General features: G+C 42.8%; 1 protein-coding gene across 1 annotated transcript in view; it reads left to right on the forward strand.

Annotated features, from left to right (window-relative positions):
- The window catches only part of csmd2 (CUB and Sushi multiple domains 2), a 235,940-nt gene that overhangs the window by 176,483 nt on the left and 42,202 nt on the right, over nt 1-17,255 (forward strand). The window contains exons 37-44 of the mRNA XM_078290607.1: nt 988-1,084; nt 2,034-2,138; nt 2,349-2,467; nt 4,356-4,425; nt 6,413-6,529; nt 6,910-7,119; nt 9,082-9,270; nt 15,453-15,630. Coding sequence (XP_078146733.1) covers nt 988-1,084; nt 2,034-2,138; nt 2,349-2,467; nt 4,356-4,425; nt 6,413-6,529; nt 6,910-7,119; nt 9,082-9,270; nt 15,453-15,630 — 1,085 coding nt within the window. The remainder of the gene's footprint in view (nt 1-987; nt 1,085-2,033; nt 2,139-2,348; nt 2,468-4,355; nt 4,426-6,412; nt 6,530-6,909; nt 7,120-9,081; nt 9,271-15,452; nt 15,631-17,255) is intronic.

Here is a 17,255-nt window from a genome sequence, read left to right on the forward strand (position 1 = left end):
TTTTAGCTAAAGAGGGAGAGCAATGATAGATGGCACAGTATGCTATCCAAACCGTTTATTGTGTTTGAAGCACAAACAGTATTGATCCGAGCAAACTGAACAGTCTTTTTTTCATTGAAGAATATCCAACATTCTTTTATGAATGTCCCACAGTCCCAACTTTCACATCTAAAGCCGCCCACTTGAAAACATTGCCTTACATAAAGTGCATTTAACATAAAGAGAGAAGGCGAGAGACACATTGTAGAGTGATGATTATGTCTTTTATTCCCTTGAGATTTCTGAACTTCCTCTGTTGTGAAATCCTTGGAGGTTTTGATCATTCTTTTTTCTCTTAATCCACTTCAAGCAGGGTAATCTGAAAAAAGATAAATAGCGAATTGATCCTTTCAAGGCACCCATAACCATCTTGGTTCCCGTAAACCACTGAACAAAGTAGAGAAGAGAAGAATGGGATACAGCTTGATATAATAAAGCTGATATAATTAAGCATGATATTGTAAAGACTTTTGTGGTGTCACTTATTTGCACATAGCGATGCCTTTGCCATGCTGGAATGTTTCCTGTGGGGATTGAACTCCTAAGTGACATTTTAATGAGGGAGTTAACTGATTGGAAATCTAATCCTCAATCAGTGTCATTGCCTAACCATCTTTTACCCTCCAAAGCATGTTTTATGTTGGGAAGGTGGTAGTAGATACTAGCCAATGCTGCTTTCCCAATCCTTCATTGTGTCTCTTTCTCACATATTCCTCTTCATAGTGTTCTCTCTCTTTCATCCTCAACCTGTCAGCCTCATTTTTTATTTACCTACCCATATATTTCCCACATTCTTCCTATATTCTGCTCATCCAATCCTAGCCCATCCCCTTTCACGTTTCTCTTCTTCCGTTTTTTTCCCTTCCTTTCCCTTACCTCTTTTTCCTCCTCTTCCTCCCTTTAAATGTCCACCATCTCCTCGTTCTGATCATCTCTTTCTTCTCTCAGATCCAGGTGATCAGCTTTGTCACAGAGCAGAACTGGGACTCGCTGGAGGTGTTTGACGGAGGGGACAACACTGACACCATGCTGGGCAGCTTCTCAGGTATCGCTGTGTGTGTGTGTGTGTGTGCGTGTGCGCGCGTGTGTGTTTAATCGATTTTTCTGTTTATTAGCACTTCAACCCTTGACATCAAGCAGCTTTTAAAAATCACTTATCTGTAGCTGCCAAAAGCATAGTGGAGGTGACTTAATTGCCTTATCAATTACCTAAGAGCAGGCTATGACAGGTAATGCGTATTTGTAAAACTATAATTAACAAAAGCTTCATTTGGCACAGGTATCTGGCTTTGCAACAATGCTAAGTGGAGCTGCAAGTATGTAAAGGCAGGCAGCATAGTCAAGGGATAAATTCAATCTGTCTGAGTTCCCCTCTGCAAAATCTTGGCGCATTTTTAAAAAGGTTAGCCTTTCCTGTGTGGAGATGAAGTGAAGCATTTGTTTACAGTATCTGTGTTTCTCCCCTCATAGTGAGGACACAGCAACAGAGAATTCTCATTGTGTTTGTGCTTGGAACCGGACCAAAAGTAAATGTTAGATGTGCCCCGAAGTAAAGAGATGGGAAATGCCAGGCGCGCACATTTGTGTTATTAACATTTAACAACCAATTGGAGGAGGTATCTGTAAATCATGTGATAGTGTTAGCAACAAGGAGTTTCCTGATATTTTTTTGGAAGTATTTTTTTTTTACCAGCTGGGTTCCTCCTACCCACAACCTTTAGAAACAGTTGCCTCTGCTCTTTTACCCTCATAGGAAGCAAGTACATAGGTTACAGTATTTTGCATCTGTTCAACCTAATATCCTAATACACCTACACACATTGATTCATGCATGTACCTTTTGTGCACGTGCACACACAAGCACACACGCACACACTTTGTAAAATGAACAAGTTTCTTCAGCTATTTGCCAGCAGCTCATACAGTTAGATAATTATGCTCTACCTATGCTGGAGATAGCGTTGCTAAACTCCACTATTAATCTTCTCCCCAAGGCACCACAGTCCCAGCTCTCCTCAACAGCACCTCCAACCAACTCTACCTCCACTTCTTCTCTGATATCAGCGTGTCTGCTGCTGGATTCAGACTGGAGTACAAAAGTAAGTGTATCACAGTTCATACCATGTACCAACTCTCTGAAGATCGCTGCCAGAGTCTGATATCTTTGTTAAATAGTGCTTTAGTCAAATTTTGCATAGACATGTCATCTTTTTAACCTTGTTGCTTATTTTTCTTTATCATGCTTACATTGCTGTCTTTTCTTTCCTCCCCCCTCCTCTTTTCTTTTCATCCGTTCTTCATTCTCTCAGCGGTGTCACTGACCAACTGTCCAGAGCCCGTGGTTCCCATGAACGGCATCAAGGTTGGGGAGCGTCTTCAGATGAACAACGTGGTGTCTTTCCAGTGTGAACCCGGATATACTCTGCAGGTAACGGAACCCCTGGCTTCACATATGCTTCAGTCCCCGCACCCAAGCCCTCCAACATCTACCCCCGGGTCACGGTTCGCCCCTCAGGCCATGGTTCAGCACTGCAGGTTAAATGGAAACCATATAGGCTCGCTTACCTTTTCTCCAAAACCTTTATCGTCTTCCTTTGTCAATCAATCTCCACCACTCTGTGTCCCTGTCGTCTCCTCGAGCGATGATCACGTTTCACAGTAGTTGACAAATCAAAATGTGACACAAACCGGGGTAGACTGGATATGTTTCCAGACATTCCAGATACAGTTCTTTGTTCATTTTGATGTTTCCCAAGGCAGATTGAAACATGACACAATCGCTTTTCTGTTTATATCTTGATCGTGACCTTGCAAGTTGACTGACAACTGACAACTGGATGGATGACTCAATGAGCAGCTAAATTTAAAATAGGCTGTTGTTGATAATAGAATAGAATAGAATTTTGAACATTTGGAAAACCTATAGTGCACATTAGTTCAGGTAATGCAGTCTCATATACAATCTCATCTTTCATTTCATTACTTTGTTAACCCTTGCCTCTACTGTAACCTGTCTTTGGGAAAGAAACCTTAAATGCTGGGTCAGGCTAGCATACGTGATTAGTCTCCAGAGTTCATGATCATTTACTGACCAAAGTCAAAATACCCACATTACAGAGGTAGGAAATATTTATGAAAGTTGCCCTTTGTGGCATTTAATGTGTCATCAGTGCTTCTTAGGACTATTGCTTATTTGTAACTAGCAGTTTTTGCCTTTTTTCGTCAAAATCTAAATACAGTAATACACTAGTTTACCTGTCTGCTACTTCATGAACTGGGCTGGGCTCTTTTCATCATGACAGTGCATTTTTCTTTTTTTCCTCATATTATCGAATGAAATAATCATATGAAAATTCAAACCAGGTTTTAAACTGCTCCAAATGATGTTCTAAGTGCTCCGAGGAGTGACACTTCCAATGTATGATCAGGAATTTCAAATGGTCAAGTGAGTACACCGAGTACCAATTCATGTTTTATTGCACCTGACATTTGAGTGCTTTGCACCAAAGCACGGGCATGAACAAAGTAACGCCGCAATCCACGAAACTGTCAAGTATGTACAAATCTATTTTTATATCATAGTTGAAAAAATTTAGCTTTGTATTAGATAGGGAAAATAGGAAATGAAAAATGCAGAATCATCCCACCAGCTCGCAAGCGTTTGACGTCATCATTACCCGTTGCAGTAGCAATACTCGATCAATGGGACACGTGAGGAAGGAGCACATTTTTACAGTTGAGATGACTTCACTCTCAGACAAGATGTCCTGGTGTTTGCTTTGAACTCCAATCTCCTACGGCTCAGTACAGTGGCAGCTAGCATTCCTCCGACTCCGGATATCCATGGTCAACTGAGTCAGTCCAATCATATGTCCTGACATCACAGATCAATTTTTTTAATTTGTGCGCAGAATTAGCCTGCGAGAGCTGGAGGGCTTTTGAAAAGAAAAAAAAAAGAAAAAAAATGCTTTTCTACTGCTTGTTTTAACAGCACACCTATCAATCTGCGGTTCCTTGTAATCTCCCCCTCTCTGCTTTGCTCTCTGTATGATCATTTGATATGCTTGTGATGCTGCCGCTCTATTGTTCTCTGTCACTTCAGATGGATTTAGCATTAGAGCACAGCAGAGAGAGAAGTCATGTGGAGATAGATAGCAGGTTCAAAGAGTTGGAGCGACAGTTGAGTGACAATGGGGAGAGCAAATGAATTGATTGCCTGTTCTTTTCTCTTTTTTTCTTGCACCTTTGTCTTTGTGTGTGTGTGTGTGTGTGTGTGTGTGTGTGTGTGTGTGTGTGTGCGCGCGCACGCCCTGCAGGGGAACTCGCACATCTCCTGTATGCCAGGAACCGTCAGACGATGGAACTACCCGCCTCCTCTCTGCATAGGTAAAAAAAGACCGTTCTCCCCCCTCCCTCTTTTTCCTCCCTCTCCTTCCCTTTCCCCCTCCCTCCTCCCTTTCCCTCTCTACTTTCTGCCTCTTTTTTCTTTGGGGATCCTTCGCCTTGCCACCCACGCCCAAGGTAACAGGCCTGCTGCGGTGACAGCTGATTATGCCACGCATTATACAAACCGTCTCAGGCCAAGGTCCCAGTGGAAAGGCTTACGGTGCTCGCCGCCCCCCTCATCCTCCAGCCTTTGAATTCAAGCAGCATTTGATTACCATATAACCACATAGGTGACAACGATACATTTTCACCGCTCTGAAAGAGTTTCACACACACACACGCACTTAATATGCTAGGCGTATCCGAGCTCCTGAATCCGTCAGAGAATGAAGACACCCGGAGACGTAAACAAAGCGGCGAAGGTTACACTTTGCCAGAGAGAAGGCAACAGTGCATGTTTCTGTGTTTTTGCGTGGGTTTGTGTGCGTGTGTGTGTGCATGACCGCATCTTTGAGCTAATGCACCTTTTAATATGGATTCGGTATCTCTACGCTGAGCTTTCAAGGCCACACAGTGCATGAAACCGCATTAGGCGCCTTCTCCATCGCGCGCCTTGAGTCTCCCTGCCCAAGACTCTGTGAGAGCGCCTTGACAAACGGGTTGCACTTATTGGAACGACCTACTATTGCCTAATTAGTTCCATCTCAGACCGTGATTGGTTGAAGTCGAGGTGGAGATTCATCGCGTTTACAGGCATCAGCAGTTTCCTGATTACCCCAGGCTTTTTCTGCTGGCACAGGATAACATTTAACCCCTCGCTTATTCCTTATAGAAACACAATGGTACAGCACCCTGATTTTCTCTTTGTAGTTTCTCCCTCCTGTGACTTATGTAGGGTGTTTGTCCCATTTATTTCTTAATCTTCTTCCCTGTGTTTGCTTTTTTTTTTTCTTCTCAGCACCTCTGTCTTTCTTTTTTTTTCCCTTGACTCAGCTAATTCTTTTACTCTTAGTTTCAGCGTCCTTTCATCCCTTTTTTTAATTTCGACGGCTGGATCTCTCTCTCTCTTTTCATCTTTCTCGATCCCTTCATCTCTTTTACTCAGTATTTCCATACCTTTTTTTTTTTCTATCTCTTTTGAGTCTTAGTCCTGGATTTCAGTCAGGGAAACATTTAAATCCATCAGTGGTTAAAGATGAAAGGAGAGGGAGAAAGAGGAGAAGGTGGCAGACTGAGATATATGCCTCGCCACCATGATATAGAGCAAAGTGCTCCAGAGTCCTTTGATAGTTGTAAGAGGTAAATTGACCTATTTTTTCTGGCTCCTGGTGTGTCAATTTAAACTAAGACTATGCATTTCTTCGGTTACAATTTACTTGAATAGCGGGTGATAACTAGGTTTAGACAATATTGGCCTTTTATTAAATAAGATATCGGCCAATCAGTGCTGTCCGCCTCCAGTATGGAGGTTTCTCCCTGACCACAGCTAGTGAAAATGTTATTTTTATTTCAAATGTGTGGAAAGAGAAATCATTCTGGTGTGATGTGGTGGGAGTGTTTTACTCAGCAGCTTCAGGGATTGCAGTGTGTCAGTCTGCAATAAAACTTGCCTCACTCTACCTCTTAAGTGCTGCTAACCCACCGAAAACATTTTTGTAAAAGAGTTTCAGTGTCATATGGCGGTCTTAATTCTGTTTCAGAGGCTTTTGATCCTGTCAAGTAGACCTGTAGACCAGTATCTGCAGCTTCATTCGAAAAATATTGGTGTCGGTAACGGCCTTCAAAAACCCATATTAGTCTAACCTATGTTATAACACACTCTTTTTCATGATTTTTGTTTCTTCTCCCTTTCCCTCTCCAACTAAACGAAGAGCTGTGTTTAACTATGTTTGTAAAGCTGCCTCCCGGAGCAATATTAACTTTATTTGGATGAAGCACCCCTCTGTTTTCGGATGCTCATGGTACGCCCCGTCTGCCCCTCTGCTAGCTCAATGTGGTGGAATCCGGGAGGAGATGGAGGGCATGATCCTCAGCCCTGGTTTCCCTGGCAACTACCCTAGCAACAGTGACTGCACCTGGAGAATCTACCTGCCGGTTGGTTACGGTGAGCGTCATGAGAGCCTCTTGCAACATGCTGCTCATTGGCAGTTTGACACTAAAGGATCTCTAATTGTACAACTTGAAAGGCTAGATGGCAGAGTGACAGCATGTGTTGTTGTAGTCTGCTCTTATTCTGCTTCACACTCATACGGTTACACTCATTCTCACCTGAGAGCTGCCCAGTACAACTATTTCATCTATTGATGGCTACTGAGTAGCTCCAGAGGTTAAGTGCATTGCTCAAATGCACCTCAGCATTAGCTGTTGAGGAAGAAGAGCATTTCTCATTCACTTTCCTACCACCGTTTTCTTGTAAAGGCCATCACATAATACACCTCAGGGTCAAATATCTAAAAGACGTGACGTTATTTCTTCCCTTCCCAGGAGCCCACCTTCAGTTCCTCAACTTCTCCACCGAGGCCAACCATGACTTTCTGGAGATTCGCAACGGCCCCCTCGATACCAGCACTGTGATTGGCCGATTCAGCGGCCAAGATGTCCCCTCCTCCCTGCTCACCACCTCCCATGAGACCACAGTTTATTTCCATAGCGACCATTCGCAGAACAAGCCGGGCTTCAGGTTTGAGTACCAGGGTAAGAGACCAAGCAGGGCGAGGTGTAAGAAAGGGTGCACCTCGCTCCTAGAAAGATGGGAGCAGTAAATCATCATATTAAAGAACTTCTGGAAGCATGGGAATAACCTTGGGCCCGGACGAGCCAACCTGTAAGAATAATATACAGTATATATATATATATGTATATATAATCAGTTCTGTGGGTTTTTTTCTTCTGCAAAACTTGATCCAACCTTGTAGTACTCAGTGGAGTATGACTGGAGCTTTCTGGCCACTTCAAGCAATATTTGTTGTCTGCTGTCGCTGAAATGTGGCTTTTCAGTAAGCAAAGTGATTACATTTGGTTCAGCAGAGGGGTATTGGATGTAATTATAATGAGCAAAGCCATTTGCCTGAATTGACACAATCAAAGTAAGAATGAAGGTTATAGAGATGAATCATGACTCGCCAAAGCAGAATGATAAATCATCATCCCTGGGACCGTTCCTTTTATCGTCTGTGAGTTCATTTATGAACTATTAGTGTCACTTCACTGTGGGTTGGCCCCTGTATGCATGTAAACCCATAACATTACTGAATTACCCATAGAACTCCATGTATCAAACTAATCAACCTGCAGAGCCAGTAAATTCCCAAGATCTATAAATCTCTGTATATAACAAGAGTTGATCACTTAAAAGATTTCTCCGCCATGTGCCAATGAAAGGCTTCACTGCATAAACGCATGGCTGCAAGGGATACACTCCCCCTGTCTACTAATGCAACAGGCACAGAAAGTTTGTGTTTTGTGATTCAACAAACGAGCCGGCAAATCGAAAGGTAGCGTTGTGCATTTACATAATTATGTGTACATTAGCATATAAATCAAGCATTATATTTGGAAATGCCCCCCTTTTGCAGTGTTTGCATGACTTATCTCCTACAAAGGGAAGCTATGATCCATAGAAATCAATTTCTTTAGTCATATTTATATCCCGGCTCTTCAAGGCTCACTGCATGCTCAGCTTTTGTATCCAGTGGAAAAAAAAAAGTGGGGGAATAATTTACCCACACTACTTCTGATGACTGCATCAAACTCCTTCAGCACGAGTCAAACCCGCCCCTGGCAAGGTTTTTTTTTTTCTTTTTTTTGCTGCGAAAACTTCTCTCCGAGAACATCTCAGCAGCTGAAAGGGAAAGAGAAGGTGGGAGAACGGAGGAGGAGTGAGTGGGAGGATGAGTAGGAGGAGAGCCAGAGAAGGATAGAGAAGGGGGATGAGGAAAAGGACAGAGAGAGAAATCAAAAAGAAAGAGAATATCAGAGACGAAAATAGAGAGGGAAGGAAGCCGCAGTTTCACGCTGCAGTGGAGGATTCACACATCCACACAAATTAGCGCTAGCCATGCCGCGGAGTCGGCTGTCTCCAGCAGCGATGAGGAAACTGAGAGCGGCAGGTGGCTCGTCCATACCTGCCGCAGTGTTCACTGAACCAGAATGCATTTGGAGACAATCGCTTCTCTGATCTACTTTGATGTCATCTTTGTTGTCATCAAACAAAGGCCTCTTGGTGTGATGGCCAGTTCATACATCTGTTTGTGCACCGACCCCTGTTTTAAGGCTGTGTTCTGCAGTGTTTGGCTGATGCAACTCACATTTCTAAACCATAATCTGAACTATTTTACAGTCAAAAGTACATACAGTAATTGTTAAAAAAATAAGACTATGCTCTGCAATGTATTTGGGTGATGCAACTCACATTTCTAAACCATAATCGGAACAATTTTATAATAGAGTAGATACAGTAATTGTTTAAAAAAATAAGACTATGTTCTGCAATGTGTTTGGGTGATGCAACTCACATTTCTTAACTGTAATCTGAACTATTTTACAGTCAAGAGTAGATACAGTAAAAAAAATGTTTGGAACAAAATTATCTAGCTTTGATGGCAACTTTTCACAGATTTCATTTGGTTGATGTATTTGTTTTTCTCTCTCCCTCAGCCTATGAGCTGCAGGAGTGCCCAGACCCGGAGCCTTTCCGTTACGGAGTGGTGGTGGGGGCCGGCTTCAACGTGGGCCAGTCCATCTCCTTCGAGTGTCTCCCGGGGTATCAGCTAATGGGACATTCCATCCTCACCTGTGAGCATGGCACCACCCGCAACTGGGACCACCCTTTCCCTCGCTGCGAAGGTACGAGATAGGAGTTGTTGATTTTTCTTCATATCTCTATCCAATTAATTTGCACACATTAACACATTTTATCCCAAAGATAGAAGTATTCTCTTCCTCACTGCCTCGTGCACCCAGAGACAAAAGAAAGAACGTAAAATCACTTCCTGTTTAGAATTTATTGAGCTGTTACATCATTACTGCAAAATGCCAGCTGTGGAGGTAGTGATTAAGTATTATGAATAATGCAAATTAAACTGAATCATCATTCCCCATTAATGAAGCAAAGTGCTCTTCAATGAAAATCAATACTGTGCCAAGGAGAAATGGAGAAAAAGAAAAAAAAAGAAGAGGGGATAAACTGAAAAGAAATGTAATAGGTGTTCTTTCCCGTGCCTCGTCCTTGACCCAGATTCTCACGCTCCAGCTGTCGATTATTCAATAAGGTAGGCAAAATTACAGCGCGGGGTGACGGCCGTGACACTGTGGACACTGAATGGGTGAGCAGCGAGATAGATGGGAGGAGAGAGAGAGAGAGAAAGAGAGAGAGAGAGAACAGGAGATAGAGAGGATTAATATCTCTCACAGCTATTTAAGTTTGTTAAGGAGTAGCTTTCAGCTTTTGGCTGAAAGAGCATTGCCAGGATGATAAGAGGGAATCACATGTACCTGCACATGTGAGTGAATGTGTGTGAGTGTGTGTGTGTGTGTGTGTGTGTGTACGAGCGTGCATGCATATATCCATTCAGTAATGTGTCTTAGTGTGTATATGTGTTTGTGTGCGTGGTTTTTATGGGTGTATGTGCCTGAGTGCGGATGCCTACATGTAATGTGTCCCGCTGTGTGTGTGCGTGTGTGTGTGTGTGTGCATGTGAGTGCATGTGTATTTGCCGTCCAAAATGAGCAGGAGAAGGCAGCCTGATGCTTCTGACTGTGAGTGTAATTGAATTGGCTTTAATGCAGTGGCCTGGTGTGAGGAAATGATACAGCAGGAGATGAAGAGAGGGGAGATAGCTCAGTCTTAATGGGATAAACACACCTGAATGCACACCGGTACCTGACTGACTGACTGACTGACTGACTCACTGCCATTTTTTTTTTTACTTTTTAAGGGAAAAATACTTGCAAATAATCATTTTTCTCCACTATTTTGCTAATGCTTTCACATTACGTCTTCTATGGAGTTCTCTGTCAGTCAAAACCCAATTTCCTTTCACAAGGACAATCATCATTTGGGCTTCTAGTATGTGCACAGTTAACATTGTTTAAATAATGCCTGTTGCTTTCTTTAACAGCTTAGATTTTATTACAGTTATTCTCATGCACACATACAAACAAAAACATGCGTCATTGCCTGCATTTTGGGAAGTATAGCCTTCACTGTTTTTTTTTTATTAATGTTGTTTCTATACTCTCAGCTACTACCTACTCTAATATGACAAGGAAGCAAATGACATTTTAACACCTTTACTATATCCCCTGCCCTCCATCTCTCTCTCTCTCTCTCTCTCTCTCTCTCTCTCTTTCTCTCTCTCTCTCTCTCTCTCTCTCTCTCTCTCTGTAGTATTTGCATAGATTTCCCCCTCGGGGTGTGTGAGAGACTAGTAGACAAGGCCGGCAGTAGCTATGGGCAGGGGTGACACCCAAACGTGTGTCTTGCCCACCCAATCAAAAGTTAAGAAACATTTTTTTTTTGTTCAGCCAATGGAAAAATAGCACAGAAAATACCAGTACCGTTTCTAACTTCTGATTGGGTGGGCAGCCTACAGCCCGCCTCTGCCCACCCCCCCTTCTCGTCGTGTTCAGGCACAAACGCACAGAGCTCTGAAGCAGACCCGTCCGCTGCACAGAGTGTGGCCGTATTCACACCAAATCAGGCATTGCAGCACTTCCCGCTGGGTTGTGCGGAGGTGTGCGGGGGTGTGCGGGGGTGTGCGGGGGTGTGCGGAGGTGTGCGGGGGTGTGGGCGTGTTTATTTGTGCTTTAGAAAGTAACCGCTGTGAAACAATCAGAAAATAACGTTTTATTTCTCTGATTCACCGGCTTTCTCGCTACCACTGCTCCCTCTCTTCATTCACTCTCTAGCTCGCTCGACCACCACTGCTCTCTCTCTCTCTCTCTCTATCTCTCTCTCAATTCATTCAGTTCAATTCAATAGGCTTTATTGGCATGACATTTGACATGTGTTGCCAAAGCACAATTACGATTATGAAAGACAATGTTAAGGAATGAAATTAACAAAAAATAATGTGAATAACAATATCCTAATCCTATCCTATCCTAAACCCTATACTAATAAATCCTAACCCCCTATCGCCGCACCATGTTACATGAAAGAAAGAGGAATTTGGTGATCTTGGCCCATGAGAAATCAATAACAAATACCTTAGACATGGATGAATTTGTTAGAATTTTTGCCAAGGCAAACAGGAGACTGATGTTGTAGATAGATAGATAGATGGATAGATGGATGGATAGATAGATAGATAGATAGATAGATAGATAGATAGATAGATAGATAGATGGATGGATGGATGGATGGATAGATAGATAGATAGATAGATAGATAGATAGATAGATAGATAGATAGATAGATAGATAGATAAAAAGAAATAAAGAAATGGATATATGACTGATATACTGTACATATGGATTTTCAGGTTGCTGTTGGATGTACCTAACAAAGTGGAAAAAAAAGAGAAAAAAAAGTTTTATAAAATGTTCTGATTTTGCCCTGTTGGATTATATATATATATATATATATATATATATATATATATATATATATTCAGTTTGAGTTTGAATAAGACTACCTTCTAGTTTTGTAAATATTGGCTATGGTGAGAAGTCTCACTTGATTAGGTTTTAATTTTATTTGAGAACTAAGCTCATCCAATGAAAATAAATGTCATGGAGTTGATTATGTTAAAATATGGATGAAGGTATTTTTTTATTTTAGGGTTAGTCAATCTGCTTTCAAAGTTGTTTTCTTTGTCACTTTTCAGTTTGAGTTTGAATAAGACTACCTTCTATTTTTGTAAATATTGGCTATGGTGAGAAGTCTCACTGGATTAGGTTTTAATTTTATTTGAGAACTAAGCTCATCCAATGAAAATAAATGTTATGGAGTTAATTATGTTAAAATCTGGATGAAGGATTTTTTTTATTTTAGGGTAAATCAATCTGCCCTCCACTGACTCAAATCATAGGGTAGCAGCAAACTTAGAAATGCTGCTTCACTACCTCCCAATTTCCCTGCTTCAAATTGTTCTTAAAATAGAATAGAATACTACTTTATTAATCCCCATTGGGAAATTAATCTTCTGCATTTAACCCATCCAAACACCCCATACACAAACACACAGCCATAAGCTGGAGAGGCCTGAGGGCACAATGGCAGGAGCTTGCATCTGATCTTGACTCTGACAACCCTCCGGTTGCCAGCTGTCATTTTGCCAGATTTTTGTGCCATCTGGCCAGGGATTCAAACCGGCAACCTTCAGACTACTAGTCTGCTTCTCTAACCTCTGGGCTACCTACCGCCCAAGTTGCCCACCTATTATTTCTACCAGCCCACACTAATATAGCAGGCTAAAACCGGCCCTGCTAGTAGATTGATTCTCGTTCCCTTGTTTCCACTCACCTACCTGCCTCCACATTATCAAGGCGTCACCCCACTCTTTCACCTGTCATGTCGTGTCTATAAAGCAGTCTGCTCTGTACTCATTCTTTCCTTCTCTGCACGCTGATGGTTGTTTCCACTGCTCTCCCCACTTTATCTTCACCCTGTCTAATTTCCTCCTTCTTGTTCCCTCTTTCTCACCCTTTCCCACATCTTACACTGCACCACTAACCCATGTATACAGTCACACATACGGCCAAACTACACTGGTATTGCCATCAGTCTTCAGCCATGAAGTGAATGCTCCTTTTAAAGCCAATTGATCCTGCTACACTGGCTGCGTTGTGTCCAATGGCAGCAAGCAAGATTCGTCTAGATCCGATTCCCGATGGCAGACATTAGCATTCATTCCATTTTGTGAATGGGAAATAGAATAGCATAGAGCATACATATAAATCCTAACAATGTTTAAATTCAGATAGACTGTTTCTGGTGATTTGGCTAATATGAAATTATAAAATTAGATGTCCACCCATATGAAAGTGCAATATATACTGTATATATATAGTATTTTCAGTTTTATGGTAACTAACTAGCTAAACGTTATATAACCTCTTGTCCACATTGTGATGATTTATATAGAATGCATAAAATAATATTACTTAGTGCAATGGATAATCAGGCAAATGCTCTGTGATTACCCAAACTCAGTAATGTATTCTGATTGCTTTCAGTTATTTTTAGATTATTTTGCTATATCTGAGCTATAAAAGTGCCGGAGAGATAAGAAAGTGACAAAAATGACAAAGTTCAGGAAATATATTTCAGGTTTGCATAAAAAAAAATGAATTTTCTTCTGTGCCACATCTTATAAAAATATGGAACACCTGCCACTACATGGCCTTCTGAGCTTCTTGCTTTCACTTTAAAAGTCAAGGGCTTAAGTTTGATTTTGGGAAGTGGTGGCCTTTTTTTAATCACATTACCTGCAATGTAACACAATATTCTATGACTATGTAGTGCTCCTGAACACAAATACAGTTAAGTTTAGAAGCTTGTGCTATTCCTATCAAACAAGGCTAATGCAGTTCCTACCTGTGTAGTGCTTTAAGTTAGACAGCTAGACCAGGCCCTTTGCTCTTCTTACACATCACTAACTTTTCAATTAAACCAGCATTACCATCGTTTCATGACGCTGTACTGTCTGCCTGTGCAGCTTCTCTCACTTGCAGTGTCTACCTTCAGACAGTCAAGCCACTCAGCCAATCACATAAGGGAATGAAAGGGAGGCAGGAGCAAAGCGAACAAGAGCCAATAGAAATGTATTTTTGTTCCCACTCATGTTAGATAGCGCTTTGTGGAGCGGATGAAACTAGCACACATGAATGCACATGAAATTATGATTTTTTTAATATTTAGAATATCTAACGCCGTTACAACTATTCTGTTACTACCCAACCCTGCACACACACACATTCTTTCATACACACACACGCCTGTGCTTGCCAGTCAGTGGCGTCGGCAAGAGGTGCACCTCCATAGACCGTCCAGGGTTTAATCAATGGGTCTGATCGATAGCTCATTTAACAGGTGAGGCAGCAGCAGAGGGGCCACTCTGCCTCAGGGCTAATGCAGGCGGCTGTATAAAACACACACACACACACACACACACACACACACACACAGAACAAGAGGGCTAAAACATGCAATCTATGCTATGGGAATGATCCTATACCCATAGGGATCCCAGGGTGTGCCGTCAAGCTGAATGCCCCATCTGGGTTTCTTGAGATGTCTGCACTGCAGCGATTACCACCCCTCCCCGGCTCCCACTGGCCCACCACTGCGAATATGGGGTTTCTCCTAGGGCACCAGCGGGAATGTTAGGAGAGGCTTCATAATCATTAAGTTGGTCTGAGCCTCCTGAGTTCCTGAGGAATATTTGAAATATAGTTGCAATTTCTGTGCATGCAAATTTGGGGCTGTGGGTGCAGGGGATGGAGTGTGTGTGTGTGTGTGTGTGTGTGTGTGTGCGTGTGTGTCTTTTTTTGCATCTCAGGGCATCAGGTATGGGTGGGGGGAGAGTTTTGAGTTGGTTCCAGTGTGGTCAGATTTAGACATGCTGTTGTCACCTTTCTTGTCACTCAAACACACACACACACAATGACACATGCAGGTACACACGCATGCACCCGCACACACACATATACATATACACACGCCTCAAAAGCCCAGTCCACACTAACCCCTCGCCTCCTCAGCCATCGTCTCCGCACTCCTTCTCTTCACCCCCAATGGGATGGGGTTGAGGCCTTATCTTAGCAAAACACTCCATCCAAGTCCCCGCTTGCTAACAGGCTTTATTGGCTAATCTTTAGCTCAGACAAGCGCTGGGGCACTAGAGGAAGAGAGAAGGAGAGTGGGAGAGAGAGATGGAGAAGGCGAAGCAGAAAAAGAGGGGGATGAAAAATCCCCTTTTTCCACCGATTCCAGTGGAATTATGCATCTGTCCTGCTATATTCCTGACCCACTGATATGCATATGCTTTGCCTCTCTCTCTCTCCCCCTCTCCCTCCCTCAGTGCCTTGTGGTGGGAACATCACATCAGACAATGGGACCATCTTCTCCCCTGGGTATCCCGAGGAGTACCCCAGCTCAGCCGACTGCTCCTGGCTGATCACCGTGGCTCCCGGCCTGGGCATCAAAATCAACTTCACCCTGCTTCAGGTCCACGGGCCGCACGACTTCATCACCGTCTGGTAAGAGCCGGCTGTTTCGTGAGCCTCAGATATGTGGATATTCCTCTTTGTGCTCTCTGCCGTGGATAATGATATTTAAAAAAGAAAACCAGAGAAAATGTTCCGTTTCATTTGTGGGCAAACTGAAATGATATTTCAATCTGTTTGCCAGCAATAGTCAAGCCAAAATGTCAAGGCCAGCTGAGCGAGATGCTGAACCGACTCCTTTCAATGGCATTTTTCAGTGCCATAGAAATGCTCTCCTTTGCTACTGCTTTGGAATTCCATTCTTCTCTTTATCATCACCTCCACATTATGTCCTTTTCCAATCACTTCCCATTCCTTGTCACCCATTCCTTCTCTCCAACCTTTCATGCCTCCATCTTTCTTTTGTAGCCATCTCTCCCTCTGTTCTCTATCGCTTGACAAATGAGAGAGTCAAGGTCCAGTTAGCTAATCCGCTCTGTGCCTCTCATCATAGTTTCCCTGCTCCCTCCTCTCTTTCCGTTCCCAGGCCTCTTTATGTGGCTCTGCATCTCATGTACTTTTCAATTGATGCTGCGAGTATGGGTACACGCAGCTTTTGGCACATTACTGAATGCATGTATGCCACAGAGTGGCAAAGGACAACTGCCGATTACAAGACTCCCCTCTCTTTTTCTCTATCACTTTCTCTATTTCTCTTCCTGTTTCTCTTTGTCTCTCTTCTCATGTCTACCATTCCCTTTGTCCAATTTCTGTCTCCTTTCTCATTTTCTTTTTCTACTCCTCACATACACTTCCCTCCTTTCCCTATGTTGTCTGCAGACATAATTAAGCAACATAATTTGATGCTTAATTATCAGACATGTTCAAACATGTACGTACATGTGTAACTTCAAGCAAATGAGTTAAGCAATATCCCCTTCAGTTTGGATGAGAATTTGCAACCAGGACACAAATCAGTGTGGATAACGCTAACATGTAATGGCATTGCATACATAACAGTAACATATGAAGAAATGCTTTGGGTTATAATCGGCAGCAAAATTAACCATCTGTACTTTATCATAAAATTGTCCATTAGTCATGGTCTAAGGACCAATCAGTGCTTAGGAGTAGAGTGGGATATGGTTTCCTCTTCCCGCTCTGTGTGTGTGTGTGTGTGTGTGTGTGTGCGCGCGCTATTTGTTTGTGTGTTTCTGTTTGTGTCAGGGGGTTTGCTTGGTAGGTGTATGTCTTTGTGCCTGACCGACTGCCGAGGGGCAAAGCTTCCTTTCATCACCTCCGTAATGCACGGCTGGGCCTGCCATATGCACGACCAGAGACAGGATTTTGCATGCATGATGGTTGCCAGTCCCAGTTGATCCCCTCTCCCTGAGACAGCCTCCAAAGGTCCCAGCTCTCAGTAAGACCGAGGAACTGACTGTCAGCCAACCTGGCAACCTGACACAGACCACACCAAAAGTCCACATGGTGTGGGGCGACATCTATGTTTTGCAGATGGTATAATAAAATGCACAACCACATGCTGATCGAGCTGCTTGTAGATATTTGTGTTGCAACGATTCTCAGTCCACCCTGAAGTCCCAGAGTTTATGTCACCAAGTCGCCAAGGCTAAAGGGAGCCAAAATGTCCACTTTCTGTCCTATTGTTGCTCTTCTTT

This window comes from Centroberyx gerrardi, chromosome 19 (assembly GCF_048128805.1).
Source record: "Centroberyx gerrardi isolate f3 chromosome 19, fCenGer3.hap1.cur.20231027, whole genome shotgun sequence".
Taxonomy (NCBI): domain Eukaryota; kingdom Metazoa; phylum Chordata; class Actinopteri; order Beryciformes; family Berycidae; genus Centroberyx; species Centroberyx gerrardi.